This window comes from Pimephales promelas, chromosome 5, assembly GCF_988280905.1.
Source record: "Pimephales promelas chromosome 5, fPimPro1.hap1.1, whole genome shotgun sequence".
In the NCBI taxonomy this organism is placed as follows: domain Eukaryota; kingdom Metazoa; phylum Chordata; class Actinopteri; order Cypriniformes; family Leuciscidae; genus Pimephales; species Pimephales promelas.
Window position 1 is genome coordinate 15,540,875 of NC_142773.1, and position 19,785 is coordinate 15,560,659.

Here is a 19,785-nt window from a genome sequence, read left to right on the forward strand (position 1 = left end):
TTCCTCGAACAAAGCTTTTATACAAGTTCAGAACAAATGGCACAAATAGAATAGACTACGTTTCTAATACGTTTATGGTGATTTTTGACATTGTGGTTTTTGATAAACCACAGCTCAGAGATTAAAAAATATCTGCGTTAACTAACATTAACAATGAGAAATACATTTGATATATTTATTCATTTTTTAACATTAGTTGGTAAAAAAAAACACAACTGTTCATTGTAGTTAATGCTAGCTCAGGTACGTTAAATAATAACATATTTGCAAATGTTTAAAATAACATCTAACAGTAATTCATGCTTTAGAAGTATTTATGTTTATGTTAGCTAATGCAGTAACTAATGTTAAGAAATGAAACCTTTTGTAAAGTGTTGCCTTGTAAATGACATGATTTTCCTTCATCTCTAGTAATTTGACAAGTTCCAGTGTGACATTTTGGTACTGCTGGATTTAAAGTGGCTGTTTCCTTATGAAAGTGTTCTGTTGATGAAATCTGTACAAATACATTTTCGGTTGAGTGTTTTCGTTCTAAAAACACTAAATATATTATTAATTCGTGGTTAAGTAACTGGGATTTGCTCTCCCCCTCACCAAACCACGCAGGATATTCTGGCCAAAAACTGCCCACTTAAACAAGAACCGTCTAACTGACATGTAAAACAACCGACCACAAATTACCGTTTTACAAGTTGTTTAGAGGCAGGTTTATCGGAAAAGTGTGTAGACTTTACAATCATACATTCTAATACATGATAATTGAATGTAATTATGAAATTTACAAATCTGCTGAGCGATTTTTTTTCTGCTTTTATAATGCCTCAAACAAATGTCTTTGAGTATTTTTCAAAAGACTTGATGCCACAGCCTCGCAAACTCTAATAAATGCAGTGATAAGTTCTTCCTCAAAAGTGCTCCTGTCAGAAACCCTGTACCTTGCAAGCATGACTTTCAACTGTGTATAGCCATGTGACCAATCAGAATTGAGCTTGCCTGATCGAGAAAGTGCTTTCTTTTTTTCTCTCTCGTGATACGAAAAACCATTCAGTGTTTGCTGATGTATATTTATTCTCATGGGCTCGGATATTAGCTTAAACTGAATTCAGACATAACCAAACAAATCATAATACAATCCTATAACATCCCAGCTGAATAAAAAAAAAAAAAAACGTCAAGTGCCATAAACTCACCATAGCGCTCAGTAAATGCCATCTCCAAACAATAAGTAGTAATGAATAAACACCTCCACAGCTTTCATGAAGCCTTGCAGCAGAACCCTACATTATTATTAGCATCATTTTCCTTTTGATCTCATCTTCATTTGCACTGTTTTCTACTTCTGATTACAAAATAGCTTGTGGCTTTTGATTACATGTTGCCCTCAGGTCTGCACTGCAGGCTCTCAGAGAGCTCTCCAGTAAAGGAGCGTTTTGCCCTCTGGTTTGTCGGTGGTGATCAGTGGCTTAGGTGCTCAACGCAAGTGTTCATCAGGCACCTCATCTGATACTTACACCATCCCTCGTCGGGCTGATTGGTGATAATGACGTCCTCCATTCCCTTCATGATTGTTCTCTGGATAGGGCTCTTCATGTGAGTGATTGGATTGGATCCCATGAGTTTTAAACTCTGTCACTAGTGAAGAAGGCTGTGGTTTAATTGCTAATCTCCAAAGAGAGATTTCTTCAACCAAGGTTGGGGAACCTCTCGTGTTTTCTCCGGTGGGGAGACTAATAACCTTGTAATAGAGATAGGGAATGAGGGAAATAAGACGAGAGAATAATAAATATTGATCTAATGGTGTGGTCTTGTGGAACCTGAGAAGAAGAGCATGTTGTTTTGCTTGCTATGCAATTTGTTCACTGCTTGGATAACAGTGACTTAATTTGTATATAAATCATGAGATATATTCCCTTGAGGCAAAACTTACTGGATACAAATCTAATTTGCTGTTATTTGACACACTGATATTAAATTATATTTTTTACAATACAGTATGTGATCCATGAAAAGACTCACAGATTGAGATACTGTTCAAATGTTTGGGGTCAGTAAGGTCTCTTATGCTCCGCAAAATGAGTACAGTATACTCAGAATACAAACAGAAATTACAATGTAAAATAACTGTTTTCTATTTGAATATATTTTCAAATATAATTTATTCCTGTGATGCATTACTTCAGTGTCACATGATCCTTCAGAAATCATTCTAATATAATGATTTGCTGCTCTCTGATTTTTATCAATGTTGAAAACGTCTCAGGTTACGTATGTAACCCTGGTTCCCTGATAGGGAACGAGACGCTGCGACTTTGTCAAACTTATTCAACAATAAATAGACAAGGACAGATTCACATAGAGCGCTTGCTGAAGATGCAGAAGCTGTTGCGGTCTGGGCCTGTGGTGTGTTATAGTTTTTTGGTCTATGACGTCGCCTATAACGTTTCGGGCTTCCATTGGACTGTTTTTTACATGTGCTTCATGACGTAATCACGCAGAGCCACCGCGTCTCAAACGCAGCTCGAAGTTCCCTTGAAAGGGAACTACTTAACAGTTTTGTGAAAGTTGTGTTCAAGATTCTTTGATGGGCAGAAAGTTCAGAAAAACAGCATTTATAGGAAAAAATGTAAATCTTTTGTAACATGTTTTTAGTGTCATGTTTGATCACTTTAATGCATCCTTGATATATATATATATATATATATATATATATTTACACACATTCACAGGCTACAAGTTTATACAAAAAGTTATATTTCTTAAAACTACTAAACCCTTGCCTTTTTTAGGATCTTGCTTATGCTGAATTGCTTTATATTTTGTCAAGTATGAATTGAGTCTACATGTAAATGCCTTTCGTCAAATTTCCCAACTTTGAATGGCATTTATCTACCAGTGGGGGCAAATGCTAACAAAACTTGACCCCTTTCATCCCAAATATGGTAACACTTTACTTGACATGACATACATGACATATCTTTTGAATATGATGGAAGTTTTATGCATGTTTATGACAACTGTCATTAAGTATCATTCGAATGTCATTCCAATACATCATAACCTGTCAGTGTCTTTGTCATGACAACTTGACATTACTACGACAACATAACCTGTCATAAACATGACATAGCAGATTAATTATCAAATTTAAGAAACCACCTAGCTTTATTGGTTAACATTACATTAAACTGCCTGTGGTTGGTTTTGACATTGGCTGTCATGAAGCCATTACAACTTTTTAATGACAAATTCAATTAGTACCACTGTAGTTGAGGTCACGAAAAATATTCATGACACAGTTTAAAATGGCCTCATGACAGCTAATGTCAAAGCCAACCACATGACAGTTTAACTTCATCAAGTTGTCATGACAAAGACAATGACAGGTTATGATGTTATGGTTTATGTCAAGATGTCATAACGAAGACATCTTAAACAACGTCACATTTGCATTCAAAATGTCATTATTGAGTGAAAGACACTTAATGACAGTTGTCATAAACATGCATAAACCTTACTTCATATTCAAGACATATGGCATGTCATGGTTATGAAGGTATCATGTCAGTCTTATGCACACCCCTTCAAGTAAAATGATGTTCCCATGAGGCAAAAAGTGTCGGGTTACTTGACTGAAAAGGGGGAACGAGATTCTGCCGGAAAGCGCATTGGAAATCATCTTTGTTTGACCGGTCGTGAACACGTGTGGCATCATCAGAGGTTATTTAAGCCAAATTCTTGGTCTCTTTGTCGCACGTGTTCACAACCAGTCAAACAAAGTTTGTTTTTCTAAAGCGCTTTGAGAGTAGCTTTTGAATGGAAACACACTCTGTGTGAAATTCTTTACTGCATCTCTTTCAGATCAAATGTCACAAAGTTGAAATGTGATGCTTTAAATGAGTGTGTCATTTCCACACACAGAGAAAGTTAAGAAATATTTCCCCCCAAAAAGAAAAAGTTGAACAATCTCTCTCAATTTTTGCTAAAGCTTTTAGGGAGACATGAGTGGGATGCTTTGTTTGAAGATCTACCATCTGAATGTTAGCTTCAGGGAACGCTACAAATTTTGTCTGACCGGATTAAAATAGAATATTAGATGACTAAACTTTGAAAACAGAGCTCTCTTGCTGCGTGATAATAGATGCCAGGTTATTTAAATGGAATAAAAGTAGATTCAGTTCTCCATCCAACTCCTATTTCATAGTTTAGTGGGTGTACAGTTTGCATTTTAGTTGACATCCTTTAGTCGAGGAAGCGATCCCGTGTGAGGGCGTAATCAGATAATGGTTCCGAAAAGAAATTAACCAACATTATAACACACTGTGCCGCCTCTGTATTTAGTTAGAGCAGTTGAACAAGTACAGCTTTACCTTGAACAACAAGAAGGATCGTTCAAGGTACTAACATGCACAATTTCGCAATGCAGAGGCACCAAACAGAATTTAAAGGAGGATCTTAAGGGATTACATCCTCAGTGCGTTGTAAAAAATGTGTTCAGATTGTACACCTGGCTCCCAACAGAGGCTCTTCAAGCCTTAAACAATGAAATACCACCTACCGTCATGCCTTCACTGTTGAGCCCAAAAGAGCTTTATGGGATAGAAATAGAGCAAAAAACAGATGTGGAGGAGAGCCAGATTAAGAGGGTGACATGAATGTGACTGTAATGACTAATGTGAGGGATGTGCAGATTACTTGTGCTACGATATCGGCTCACACTACATCTCACGTGAATGATTATGTACTCACAGGGAGTTTGGCCGATGGAAGGTCAACAGCCTTGCTGCGGAGAGACAAGAAGGCAATGGGGTGGCCGTGCCCTTTGACCCCGACTTTATCCATAACATTAGACTTCTGGGGAGAAGGCCAAGCCTGCAGAAAATTACTGACACCATCATTAAGAAATACGGGACTCATTTCCTGCTCTCTGCCACTCTGGGAGGTAAGAAAACTCAATTATGTGTTAGCTAGTTATTATCCCTGCGAAATAGATTTTCATCCTTTTCTTGTGCTTGAGTTTGCAAGGTCATCTTTATTTAGTCTCAGTAGAGGTTGACATGACACATGCATTATTGAACACTGGGGTTAGTGTTGTCTAATGAATGTGACACTCATAACTCAAGATCCTGAATTAATGCAATAGGTCAGACAACTCAAAATTCACCCTGTTTTTCTTTTTTTTTAATTAATATTAAAGCACAATTCCTGATTCATCAGTGCAGGCTGTTCCTAAGAAAAATACTTTGCAATTTTGCTAAATCATTTCTCTGCCTCTGAAATGACTTTCGTTTTTGGATAATGTCACCTTGGCTAGTGGTTTTCAACCACAATAGGTTGAGAACATCTGACAAAGCATATTAGTTATACCCACAGGTAATTCAGCCATTCTAAAATGCGCAACATAATACATTTTAATGCAATGTACTAGAAGTTACATCTATAATAATCATAAATACTCCCTTTACACCTGGCAGTACAATGTTGTTTCATTTTCATCATTTTAACCCTTGTGCATCAATTAAAAAAAGTTACACATAGGTAAATGGAGGACAAAAATGTCCGTGTCAAAAAACTGTCATAAAAATGTGACACTTCGGAGCACAGACTTAAGTGTGGTATCATTTTAAAGAAGACCCTTTGCAGAACATTGCTGAAGTAAAAAAATAATAATAAGTAAATCCCAAAAAAAAATTATATAGGTATAAGTTTATGAAAATTATTTATAAAAATTAATTTATATAAAATATATATTTTATAAATCAGGTTGACCTCAAAACTGCAATAAAATCAAAGCCATGACTCTAAATAGGTTGTGTTCCAAATTTGAGGATGATATCTCAAAAAAATGAGCTTTCGGTAACACTTTGTTTGGGCATAGTAACATATTTTCCCCATTGGGTGCCAGCAAAACCCCACTGGTGCTCACAGTGATTGGATTTGGTATTTGCAGTTTTTCTCTCTCAGTATTACAAACACACATATACGCACACACACACACACACACACACACACACACACACACACACACACACACACACACACACACACACACACACACACATATTTTTTTAGAACACTACTAACCACACTCTGACATTCATACCAACACACCCACACAAATATCGTTGTATAATTTATCCAGTTGGCTCTATAATATGTCGAAGCAGTAAACAGGAAATAAAGTGATATTTGTTTTATAGGCAGGCCAAACTTAAAAAAAAATGGCACCATCTGATAAAAAAAATAGTAAAAAAAATACATTTTTGAAGCCTTGCCAACAGAATGAAAGCCTCTTAACAAAGATTGCATAATTTTATAGTTAACTGAACTGGGGATTAAAAATTGCCGTTTTAATGGGTTTCAATGGGGACATTTTTGTCCAAAAGGCGCTGAGAGGGAGTATTTTTTTGTACCTAATGCAAAAAATATTTTTTTAAGAAAATGACGGTGAAATACTAAAATACCAATAAAAATACACACCTGTGCCAATTTTTTTGCAGTTAGCTTTAACAAAGGCAAAGTGGTACAAAAAAAAAACAAAAAACAAAAAAAACTGAAAAGGACAAAAATCCATAAGGATGCACAAGGGTTAAACAGTAAGTTTGATGTTAGGGGTTTGAAGTGAAGAAAAGGAGATTACAGGTGTAATTTGGTGAAATAATTCAATAAATAATTGAAAATTGTTGGTTAAATTAAGTGAGAGAAAGACCTCAGTGCTTGAATGTGAAAATGATTTAGGATTTTTTTCCATGACCTCATCACATACTACTTTCATCTCTGCATGAGGATAATGAAAATGCATTTGCGTTTATACCTTCATTTTCAGTAAATGAATCTATCCCAGAAGATCTCCAAATGCGTTCACAATGATCCAATTACAATCCGTCTTTCATCTGGCTTCTGGATGTGAATATGGATAAGCCTGCTGATTGTGATTCAATCACAGAAAATGCATATTAATGCAAGGTAATCATAGATTTGACCAAAAAAAAAAAAAAAGACTCTTGACCAGTGGTGGACGTAGTACTCAAATTGAATTAAAGTCTAATCGGATCGCCATTTATATAATTCATATATTGAATGTTTTCTGTTCTGATGTACAAAAATACATTATTACCAAAGTAAAATCTATTTCCCGAGGCAAGATGAAGAGTTTTGAAAGGTACATTCCTGTTTGTTTAGCTGGTGTTCATCCCTCTCCCAACTCATCTTCAATTGTAGATATACTGCAGAGTAGTAATCCTTCAGTTCTGCAAAGTCTTTTATAACTTGCCTACCGAGAGATTGTTTACAGTACACACCTCTTCAAAAGAGACATTCTCATTCGTCAATATCTCTCTCAAATAAAACCGCATTTATACCATGACTGAGGCTGAAAGTGGGGATCCATTGAAGGTCTGGCTAATGCTCCACGGGACACCTTTTGACTCCACCATTTTTTCTTAGGCGTTTATTCTCTCCAAACAAACCCACCAGCTGAGTCAATTGATTTTCATTGGATCCCTCTCAGAGATGAAGGATACTCTTAATCTGCACCATGCGTGTAATGAGAGCTGACGCATCAGATGGGGAAGAGCTCCATGGCTTTGTGGGCCCCCGATGGGCCGAGGCGAGCCGAGCTCATGCTGTAGATGATTAGGGTTGATTAGCTTCTCCAGCTGAGATGATCATTTCTGTCTGCTGGCTTTTGATCAGGCGAGGAGTCCTTGACCATTTTCGTGGACAAAAGCAAGCTTAGCAGAGGTCAGCAGAATGGTGGTGCCTCCAACGCTACATCTGGTTCGCTGACCCTCGAAGCCCTCCACCAACTGGCTGCATCCTATTTCATCGACAGAGACAGCACACTCCGGAAGCTCCATCACCTCCAGATCGCCTCCACCGCTATTAAGGTACGACCCCCATGGAACTGACCAGGGTTTGAACTGTGATGGGGTTACAGATTTTCGGGAAACGAACCCAATCGCAGAAGTTTGCAGACACACATGGTTTATTGATAACAAATCATGAAAACGAAACCCCCCGAGGGGGGAAAAACAGCACGGGCAAAGCAAAAGACTACCAACGCTAGACTAAGACTAAGACACAAACTTCACAGGAACAAAATAACTATTTCAAGAAAACGTCTTTGGTTAGGGGGGCTTTTACACTGGGCTGGTTTATTTATTTTATTTATTTATTTAGTACAGGGACAGTGCATATTCATAAATATTTCTGTCAATATGCCAGAATTAGCCTAAGGCTGTGTGTCCACCAAAGCGTTTTTCCACGCGCCTGGCGTATGTTTTCAATTGTTTTCAATGGGAGCGCCGCGTTTTTTAAACGCCATGAGCGTACCGAGGCGCTGAGCGTTTTTTTAACGCTGAAGCGCAGAGCGCCCAGCGTTTTTACTGGTCGCTGGGAGTTGAAAAAGGTTCAACTTTGGATAAAACGCAGCGCTCATCACTGTCACATTTTACCCAGCCGTCCAATCACAGTGGAGGAGGGGCGGGACTAAACCACACCGACCAATTGTCACAACATTCAAACTGCTGCGGATATTCTGTATCATACCAACGAAACGTCTCAACAGAAAAAACGCTGCGCTGCCAAAACGCTCTCAAGCGCCCAAAGCGCGGCGTCTTCAGCAGAGCGTCTAGCGTTTTCAGCTGGCTAAAAACGCTTTGGTGGACACACGGCCTAAAGGCTATTTTTCGTCTGCAGTCCCTAGACAGTTGGTAAGAGTCACCCTAAAAAAAGATTACATAGTACATAGCACTAAAAAAATTAAAATACATTTAGTAAAATATCTATTATGTTAGAATATATAATCTAAACACATCAAAACAACAATCGGACAAACATCACGTAAAAACATGACAAACACATAAGACGTTCATGACAAACACACAAAACGTTGAACACGTTTGCTGCGGTTTGAGCCGGAGCGTGTTTGTTCCCGGCGCCCACCGCAGCGTTGGTCTGGTTTCACACTCAACTTGATTCTATCGAGCCCTGGTGCATGGCGCGAAATATTGTGTTTTTTTGACAATCAATCACAATGAACCATCCCAAGGCTGCAAACACAAGGGGATAATATAGGGAGAACAGATAATGACACAGATCAGGCAATGAAGACAAGATGAGGATAACAAGGGGGCGGGGTGAGAGAACGAGACAACACAAGCAGACAGCCCAAACACAAGGCCATGTGCCTGCACACAAAACCATGGGTCTGTCATGATCCTGCCAAAGGAAATGACAAGAGGGCAGAATCATGACAGATGGCTCTCGATCAGGGCTAAAAAACCCCCGCAAAAATCAATTATGTAGGGCTGGGGCGATACATTAGCCATATTATTTTTATATCTTTGCTGAAATGATTTGCTGAAAAAATAATATGGGACTATATTATGGCTTTCAAACGCCGAAAGCAAAACCCACTTTGCTTTTGGTGAGCCAAATTGTGTTTGAAGACAGGCGCCTATTAGCTGTGACGGTCGTGAGATGAAAAAGGAGAGTGAAATTGGCTTCCCGTCTTTATACAGTAAGCAAAACTTTTAAGATTATTTATGGGTCCAGGGGAGGTTTCAAACCTGTATTTTTAATTCGGATCAATCTGAAAAGTCTTAAAAAGACTTTAGCTTCACAGGTGCGGAATCTTGGTGTAATTTTTGATCCACAGTTAAGATTTGAATCACATATAAAACACATCTCTAAAACTGCTTTTTACCATCTGAGAAACGCTGCTCGACTCGGACCTTTTCTCTCTTTTGCAGACTCAGAGAGTCTTATACATGCATTCATTATAGCTAGGCTAGATTATTGTAATGCCTTGTTCTCTGGCATTCCAGCTAAATTTCTGAGCAGACTACAGTACACACAACATTCTGCCATCTTTCTAAACCTTTCTCTTTCTAAAAGTATTGCATTACTTGTTACTAATTACTTCCTAAATCCCATCAACCTCAGCCAGTTGAACAATACCAGTTGAACAAAATGATAGACATGAATCAGTCTTTTCATTCTTTTGCATAAACAATATAAAATTGTATAGATTATACTTGAACTGACCAAAATATTTAAAGGGATAGACAGTTACATTAATATATATATATATATATGTTTTAACATTAGACATAAAGTGTTGGAGTTAAATCCACTATTGTTCTATATAGAATTATTCAATAGTCTATACAGTATTTAATGCACTACATCAGTAATTCAATTACAGAAAAAATAAGAGTAATCACTTACTTTACCTTTTCAAGGGAAAAGTAATTAAATTACAGTAGTTAGTAATGAGTTACACCCAACACTGTATGTTACAGTTTTTTCCTGGTGATGCAAGTTTCATTATGGTACTACATGTAGAGTAAATATACATTTCTGTAAAAGTACTGCAGTAGTAGAGAGAATACAGACGTACAGTAGTGGAATCATTGAAAGTGTGTCATATATTGATGCAAACCAAAAATATGTAATATTATGCTATATCTATGATATTGTAGTCGAATCGAAGGATATTGTAGTCGAATTGGTTCATTCTCCACGCTAATTGGAGACAATGAATTGGAGACAATGAATCTTATCTTGAAACTTTCATGATTTACTGTAAACCTGGAAGATTGTGTGTCTGTTTCCATACAACTATGCATTAAGAGTACTGCAACAGTTACTTTTCTGAGCAGTTGTATCAATTGATAGTTAGATCATTGTAAGGAAATGAATAGACACTCATTTGAAATGTAATGTGTGAATTGCCTTTTGAAATAGTAGTACTGTGATGTTAGTTGTGTCATATTGAACAGATGATTTATGTTGAATGATCTAAGTTGTATGTGTATTGTATGCAAGCAATTGAGAAATGGGTTAAAGTTTTGAAAAATGTGCATTTTGATCATTGGTTGTGAGTTTTGTGTCTAGAGTTGACAATAAAAAATGACATCAAGGTTCTGAAAATAGAAACAAAGTGATTGTAAAAAAAAACTGTAAAAACTTGACTGATCAGCACTGTCAATAATTAAAGACGTAATTTCATTTTTAATGTGAAGAAGAGAACCTGCAGTGTCAGTCCAATTTTCTAATAACCTCACAAAACTGCATGTGCCGCACAGGGACATTTAGACCTTTCTGGCAGAACCAATTTTGGACTTCACACACCCCACCCCCAAAAACAGCAGCCTCAAAATTGCTTCTTCTTCTTCTTCTTGTAGGGTCCCTTAACTCTTATAGGGGATTTAGGATCAGACATGTTAACGTCTTGCTTCATCCCATGTTGCTGGACTCAACTCTTTTGGTAATAAGTTCCTCTATGTTGTAGGTTAGTTCCCTTTCAGTCGAGAATGTCATACGCAGTCCCCCCAGGGAGGAGATGGAGCAGGTCTTGCTAGTTGCCCCTATTGGCCCAACCAGAGCTCTCTACTCTCGACAGCCCTTCCTGACTTCTTCCTCTGAGCACTTTCTCAGAGACCGGGCACAAGGCACCCATGTTTGGACCTTGGAGAGTCTCAGGGTCTGGTTCTAAAAAAAGGAACAGGACGCAGGGGTTCTGGTTACTACTGCAAGGTTTTGCCATAGAAACCCTCACTTCTGTTGAGCACCCTCAAAATATGGCTTGTGGCAGTGAGATAAAAGTCCTATTTTTAAAGAAACAGTTCTCCTGCTTGCTTGGTCTCTATTAGAGGGTAGGGACTTGCTGACATTTTGGTCAGAGAATCGTGCCTGAAGTTCGGGCTTGCTATCACTCACGAAATCTGAGACCTCGGCCTCGATATTCCTACCTCTCCTACGTGACCAGGCGGTGAGCCTGAAAGCACTGCCACAGAGGAGGCAGACCCAGCACTGGCTTTTCTGTTATGGAGACCAGCCGAAGGGAAGGCTGTTTCCAAGTAGAGGTTGGCCCACTACAAATGATTGCCTTCATTTTGGTGAGAAAGTTTTCCTAAGATGCACGTGCCCTCCTCCTAAGTGAGAGTATTGCTCCCTCCTAGGCGTTGACACAGAGTGGCTCGCTGAACAGATGTTAGTAAAGTTGGGGGCTGGGCGACACTTATCACCTTCCCTAGAGAACTAGCATATGTGTCGAAACACTGCTTCCCGTGAGCTCCCTTCACATGAATCCAGTTTCACTGTAAGCCGAAGTGTCGGCTTGCTGCGCCATTCCCCTCCTATGAACTGGATACGTGCGCAATTCTTGCCCTGGTAGAGTTCCACTAATTAGCCGAACAATGTCAAGTTCCTCCATACCCTTCGGCAACAGACGTGGCGGAACGTCTGAAGCTAGGCCTATCACTTGTATGCACTGGTGAAACCATATGTTGTGATTCCTACGGTGATCCCATATGTGTATACGCCTTATTCACGGCAGCGCCATCTTTGATTTTTAATGAGAATGAAAGCGAGGCTGTGAGGGATAGACTTGCATCTCTTCAATGGGCTGTATTGTTATTTAATGTGTTTTCAGATTGTTCTGCTTATGAAACACTGGAAAAATATCTTTCTAAGAAATGTCAGTTGACAAAAAACTCCCGACAATGTAAGTTGTCGAAAATTGTAAGTAATCTAGCCGCTTTATTCAGCGTTTTACAGCGGATGCCATTGGAAACACGGTAAGTCTATCCCTCACAGCCTCACTTTCATACCCGTCATGGCGCTGCTCTGAATTAGGTCTATTCTTCCACGGTACGGCTCCCTCCGGCAAACCTGTGTCTTCCCGTCACTGTTCGGTTGATCCTGCCCCCTGTTATTCCATAGGCTCGTTCAATAGTATTCGAAGATAACTGGCTCCCTGGCGTGATCCCATTCAGTTGATGTATACTACATCATCCATTCCCTCCTTCAGAAAACGGTGGGTTGAAAATGCAACCAGGGTGTTTTATGGACTCTGTTGTGGCAAAAGAAAGAGTATTATTTTTGCAAAATTTCCTTGTTCATTAAGCCATAATTATCCATGTGTAAGTCTTGGTGGTTTTACTTGAATCAACGGACAATTTTATCTTGGCACCATGTACTTTTAAAATGGATAGTTCATTCATTACTCATTATCTAAGTCAGCAAGGGAGCAATTAAAAAAGGAAATCCACTGAGCAACATTCAGGCATGCCTTTCTTTCCTTGAATGGCCACTGATTTAGAAATCAGTGTTAACAGGGATTTGTTTTCCCTCATGCTAAACCAACCCCCCAGCATTGTATCAATGATATAAATTTAATATCGTGAATTGTTCTGTATTTCTAGCATGTTTTAAATGGTGACCGGCTGGTCTATCAGTAAAAAAAAAGCCACATGATTTTTGTCTGGTTTTTTTTTTCTTTTTTTTCTGTACACTGTATTTCAGTATCTTTAAACCTTAAGATGCTGTGCCAGCTGTGGCCATTGAATTGAAGTGCTGCTGTGGAGAAAATGGCCTCACCTGTGGAACCTTATTCTGAATCAGTTCAATTTTCTTTTTTTTTTAAATATCACTGACAGTAGTCTCTTTCCTGAATGAAAACTCAGTAAAACCAGTGAAGTCTGATTTAGGAACCAATGACTCTTTTGAATTGGTTCTGTTTAATGAATCAAGAACATACCACACAACCAGCATAGCCCGTTTTTCAAATGAATGACTCTTGCATTTTGGTTCTTTTAAATGAATCAAAAACATACAGCCCAACCAATGTAGTCTGTGTTTTACAGAATCAAACACATTACGCTGAATTTACTGTACATAGTAAGGCCACTCGCGCTTATAAAAAGCAGTTGCCAATTTAGCAAACTTTTCACACTCCTTTAGTGACTTTTTTGTTCCTTTTTCAAAAAAAAAGCGACTACTGATTAACATTTAGTCAATCACTATATCATACTCGTTCCATCAGCTGAGAAAATATGTAAATGAGAACAGCTTTATTGGACATTCAGCTATATATTACATTAAAATACAGTATGTGAGCACAGATTAGAAGAGAAAACAAATGTAAAGTGCAATACGTCATCATCTAGTGAAATTTAACGCCTTATTGAGCAGTCTTTAGCAACATTTCATTCAAACTAGTAACTGCTAAAAAGTAATTTCAAAAATAATCATTAATCGAACAATTAAGGAATCATAACTAGAACTGACTCATCTCTACTAAACAGTACTGCAGTATTCTGAGAAGATATTTCTCCTTGAAGACTTGCATCGTGCTAAAGTCTCTAGTCTCAGTTTCTTTGCAACTCAAAACTTATCTCACTGGTACCAACGCAGGAGACCTGGAACAATGTTCCATGTGAATTTATGTTGGATTCATGCATACAACCACAGGCGATACATACAGTACGAGCAAACGTCTTCCTCTTGCATACAATTATTACTGCCTCGAAGGTGAGTTCATTATTCAATACGCAGTTATCAGCAGCATAACCTTACGCCTGCGGCGTTCGTGATAGACTTCACACTGATCTCATTTGCGCAGGCTTTGTTTAAAGTGCCCGTGCCAAGTGCAGCCTTTAAATATAAATCTATGCTTAAACCACTGAAGTGCTTCCGATATGAATGACCCAAGGTTTCCTTTGAAAAAGTCTCAAGCAGTCATCAGTAAAGCAGCGACTTAATCCAATGCAGCAGTTTTCAATTCAAAGGCCATTTCCAACTCTGCCCTGCCACATTCAGTCATTTGCAATCTCAGTCAGACAAACTGTTTTGGGGTCTGAGCCCGTTTACTAAGAGGATCCCGGGCTAAGTTGCTATTAATGAGGACAAAGCGCCTGTCGGTGTTAGTCACAACATGCATCACGGTGATGGATCAGCCTGGCTCTTCCATTTAGATTCCTTTCTGCATTGACTAATTCAACTCATTAGTTGCATCTAGCATGAAGTGAGCTCTGAGGCACGAAAACAGATGTATGGAAGATGCATTATAAGGTTAGCCGAGGTGTTAAATGGAGCTAGTTGGATGATTCTTCAGAGTTTCTCTTATGGATGATCAGGTGAGGGAGGACGGTATTCGAAAGGTGTTTGAAAGCATACATTAGAGGTTTGATTATGATGCACCACCGCTGCTGAATCAATTGGCTTCATTAGTTTTGCTGGGTGTTTGGTATAGTCACAGATGGCATCGGTAACTGACCTCATCGGTGCTTTGAACAATTGTCTGTCTTAACACTAATTAATGGAGTTAAATGTGTTCAGAAGAATAATGATTTGTCTGTGAGCAATAATAGTTTTTTTAATGCGATGTGTTATTCATTAAGTTTATTGATTCACTTATAAGGTGGAGATTTCTCTCTGTTTGATTTATTTATTTTTTTATATTAAAGAAAGACAATAAAAGCTTCTGGCTTTGTATTAATCCAAGCAGTAAATCCAGTTTGGAAAGAGGCTTTAAACACAGTCACATTATTCACACTTGTTTTACTCTTCAGTAAAGTGGAAGAAAGAAGGCTAAACAACATTAATTTTCACATGATGCTTTCTGGCTCCTAAATTAACATATTCACCAGGACACCATCATTTAGATAGCTTTATTTAGGAAATCAATTTTCAACTCTAAAGTGTCTTTACTGTAAGTTCACCAGGAAATATATTTTTAACATTGATTTACCATGTTTGGGCAAATGTTGTCATTCAGTGTCAATCAGTGCTTTGAAAGAAACGGTTCACTCAAAAATGAAAATTCTGTAATTAGTCACTAACATTTGTCATTCCAAATGGTCAAAGGTGTGACACTTAATTCAAAAATGCATTAAAACATGTAACATGCAGCAGTGATGCGCGGGTCAATGTATAAACAACCCGCAACCGACCGACGTTTTCAACTACCCGCCCGCAACTCGGACCGCAAAAAAAAGTAAAAAAAATATTGTACCCGACCCGCTTCCTGACCGCATTTTTTTAAAAATAGCAAATGCTCATCGGAGCGTTATTGGGCCATAGACGTGTAACAACACAGCATCGCAAGAAGACGTAGGCCTACACATAACAAAGGCAAAGCCAGTCATCATCTTTCATTATTTCAGCAAATGTCTCCCACACTTTTACTCTTTCTATTTGTGTATTTGCGGAGCTTCCACTCCCCAGTCTTCACCTTTTCTCTTGCCGCCTCCATCTCTCTGCAGACTGTGATCATAGACATGGCCGGTTCGTGAAAGAATCGTTCTTTTGAACCGGTTCTTTTTAGTGAACCGGTCGAACCAGTACACTAAATCGAACTGAATCGTTCGAAACAGTTAGCGTTGATTTCGGATCAACCCGCGCATCACTGACATGCAGTGACTTCTCCATTACACAGACAAAATCTAAAACAGGTATTGATATCATGACTGTGAGTCAATGTCTTTTTTCCCCACCATTGGTGGAAACTTCCACCATTTATGATTCAACACTTCCCTGCCATTGACGGAAATGTCAGGCTTTCCGTGTTTTCACTGTTAGGAGGCTCAGTAATCCTCTGCAAACTTCCACAGTTGGTTGAAACAGCTTATTGAGTTCTTTTTGATTCTGACGTGCTACTCTGGCCGTGTGTCTTGCGTCAACCTGGAACTAAAGTTTAATTCAGTTCGATAAGTGAACCGGCTCTCCGGGTTACTTCCTTAGAACCAGCTCAAAAGAACATTTCGTTTCGAGAATCGAACATCACAGAAAGACAAAAGACACGTGAAGGAGAAGCAGAAACAAGCGATAGCTTATGTAAACATATACATGTGTAAAAAAATGTGTTCATCAACGTTAAACAGCGTATAAATCAAAACTGCCTAATGTCACTGAATGACATGTCAAACCAGGACGAACTATAGGGCTATGAAGTTTTGGGGGTGGTGACGGACTCGATCTACTCCATCTGTGTTTTGATCATTGGTCTGAATCTAATCTGGATGTAGTCTCTGACAAAAAAAAAAAAAAAAAAACAACCTTTTTGCAGCTTTTTGCTGCAATTTTTTTAATCAAAATTCATTAAGCTAGAATAAAACTTTTTGTTTGTTTGTTTAAAAGGATTTGTTCTTTCTTTTGGTAAATTGCATGTTCAGGTATTCATACAACAAAATATTCTGGGGGCCATTAAACTTGTGAAAATGATTAGAAATGCTGGGGGTGGCTGGCAACATAAAAAAAAAAGAGTTTAAGGTGTCATGAGGCTTTTTAATGTTTTCCTTTTCCTTTAGGGTGTAATGTTTATGTATAAGGTCTGCAAAGTTACAAAGTAGTGTCCGACAAAGGGATTTATTCTATAAAACGACCACAAATAGATTTATTCTATTTAAGAATCGGGCTCGAACCGATAAGGTAAAACTTCTGACATTATTAGCTGTGTGTTTACATTTGCTTAAAGGAGAACTCCGGCGCAAAATGAACCTTTGGTCTAATAACACATTGGTACCCAGTCAACCGTTCTCTGAGGTTTGTTTTCATGATAATCGAATATAAAGGGTTTTATGTCTAAAAAAAAATACCACTAACAACATAGCCCCACACTAACGCAGTAACGTAATGAGGGTCCCTACATGTAAACTGAAGAATTGCATGTAGGGTGTGTACAAAAAAAAAAAAAAAAAAAAAAGTTCTCAGTGCTTCGGTTTGCATTTAGGGACCCTCATTATGTTACCGTGTTAGCGTGGGGCTATTTTGAGCCTTCTTAGTGGTATTAGCTAGTGATTTTTTTTAAATAAAACTCTTTACATTCGATATTCATTAAAATGTGTGTTTTAATGTGTTATTAGACCAAAGGTTCGTTTTGCCCGGAGTTGTCCTTTAACGCATTGGAAGCAGAAGCTTGAGTTTATGGTAAGGTGTTTTCACATATCTGACATACGGTGGAGGTGTGGCCAATCACAACGCACTGGGTCAGCTGGCCAATCAGAGCACTCTGAGGTAGGAGGAAGGAGGGGCTTTGTAGAAATCAGCACGTTTCAGACACACTGAATAAAGGAACTACAATTAAAGCATGTAATATTTTAAAATAGCATCATATGACCCCTTAAAATGACAGATAATTTTACCTTTTTATTAGCTTTTTTTTATATGATTAGTACAGGTTGTAAAATGCCATATAATCCCCCCCACACAAGTAATAATAATACAATTCACCCATATATATTCTGAAGCCATTAAATAGCTCTGCATGAAGAACAGACAAGTAAAATCTTCCCTTCCCCCATATTCACAATTACCAACACACTTAATTTTCTTTGTCATTTTGCCACATTCAGAAACACGACATTTCTCATTTATTTGTTTGATGTACAATTACACAGAGTGCAACAACAGGCCTATTGTGTGTTTGGCCTTTCCAGGGACAATGAGCTGGCTCGGACCTCAGAGAGAATTTTTAGGATTTAATGAATCTCCCTCCAGAAGCGTAAGAGCCTGCTGTGGGTGTAATGAAGTTGTGATTTTTCGCTCTCTGTTTCTCTCACACTCTGCTGATTCTTGCCCTTGACTTCATGTCGTTTGAATACTTTTTATAGCTTTTTGTATTCCATAAATGATGATCTATCTCAGCTTTTACATTATTTTGCTGAATAAAATCCATAGTTTTATGCCACCGCAGAATAAAGAAACAAACCAGTGCTCTCTGGGCTGTGCAAAGATAATAAAAATGTTAATTAAATACAGTGATGTTAACCTAATTAGTTTCATGATAAATTAGGACCAGATGCAACCAACTCTTGCATCATTACACAAACAGAAGTGTAGAACTACATAGTTGTTGTGCTTTTGCAAGTGCAAAAAGGGCTGTTTTGTTTTAGTTTTTTTTTTTATTGTTACTAAAATTTCAAAAAATACAATAATTTAAAACAGAAAATAAGAACTACGCGTAGTCATGTGGGGCGGCAGTGGCTCAGCATTTCATATCTACAAACCGGAAGGTTGGTGGTTTAATCCCCGGTTCCACCTGACCAAATGTCGAGGTGTCTATGAGCAAGACACCTAACCCCAGCTGCTCCCGACGAGCTGGATGGCGCCTTGCATAGCTGACAATGCCGTCGGTGTATGAATGAGAGAGTGAATGGGTGAATGTGAGGCAATATATAAAGCGCTTTGGTGGCTATTGAGTCTGTGAAAGCACTATAGAAATGCAGTTCATTTACCATTTTTACCATTTAAGCGTAGTCATGGAGAACCTGGAAATATTTGGAGGTTTTTTTTTACATTTGAGTTGAAAACAGTTAATTAAAAATTAATACAATTTATGCTCAGATATAAAATATTAAATATTGTTTTTTAAAAAAGTAATATATTCAAAAGATTCAGTCTTCAGTGTCACATCTCATAAATAATTCTAATATGCTGATTTGCTGCTCAAGAAACATTTATCAGTGCTGAAAAAAAGTCAAGCTGATTAAATTTTTTTGTGGGAAAAGTTTTTCAGGATTTGATGATTAAAAAGATCAAAAGAACAGCAGTAATTTGAAATAGCAATCTTTTTTTATAACTATACACACACTTTGGTAACACCTCATGATCCAATTCTCACTATTAACAATTTTATTAGCATGCATATTACTAGGATATTGGCTGTTTATTAGAGCACAATTATTTATTAAAGCAGTAGTTAATAGTTAGTTAATAGAAAATTTGATCCTAATCTAAAGTGTGACCAATATATATTGTCTGACGGAACAAGTGTATAAATAACTGAGAAACAACAATGGAGTGTCCTTAAAAACCCTCTTTTGAACAGAACTACTTCATTCCGCCATGGATCTAAATCTCAAGTTGGCATATTCATAATCACAAAATCAATTTGAATGTCCGGTTGTGGAAAGCGATGTCTTTTCACTTCAGAAGATTTTACTTTACAGCTTTTTTCAATGCATTAGTAAGTTGCATTTTATTGTTTACAACCGTAAG

At 37.9% G+C, this 19,785-nt stretch overlaps 1 protein-coding gene and 1 long non-coding RNA gene across 2 annotated transcripts in view; both read left to right on the forward strand.

Moving 5' to 3' along the window:
* The window catches only part of LOC148981398 (uncharacterized), a 169,961-nt gene that overhangs the window by 67,116 nt on the left and 83,060 nt on the right, over positions 1-19,785 (forward strand). The window lies entirely within an intron of this gene.
* Positions 1-19,785, forward strand: part of brinp3b (BMP/retinoic acid inducible neural specific 3b) — a 32,812-nt gene that overhangs the window by 4,248 nt on the left and 8,779 nt on the right. Inside the window, exons 3-4 of the mRNA XM_039661224.2 lie at positions 4,749-4,939; positions 7,693-7,886. Coding sequence (XP_039517158.2) covers positions 4,749-4,939; positions 7,693-7,886 — 385 coding nt within the window. The remainder of the gene's footprint in view (positions 1-4,748; positions 4,940-7,692; positions 7,887-19,785) is intronic.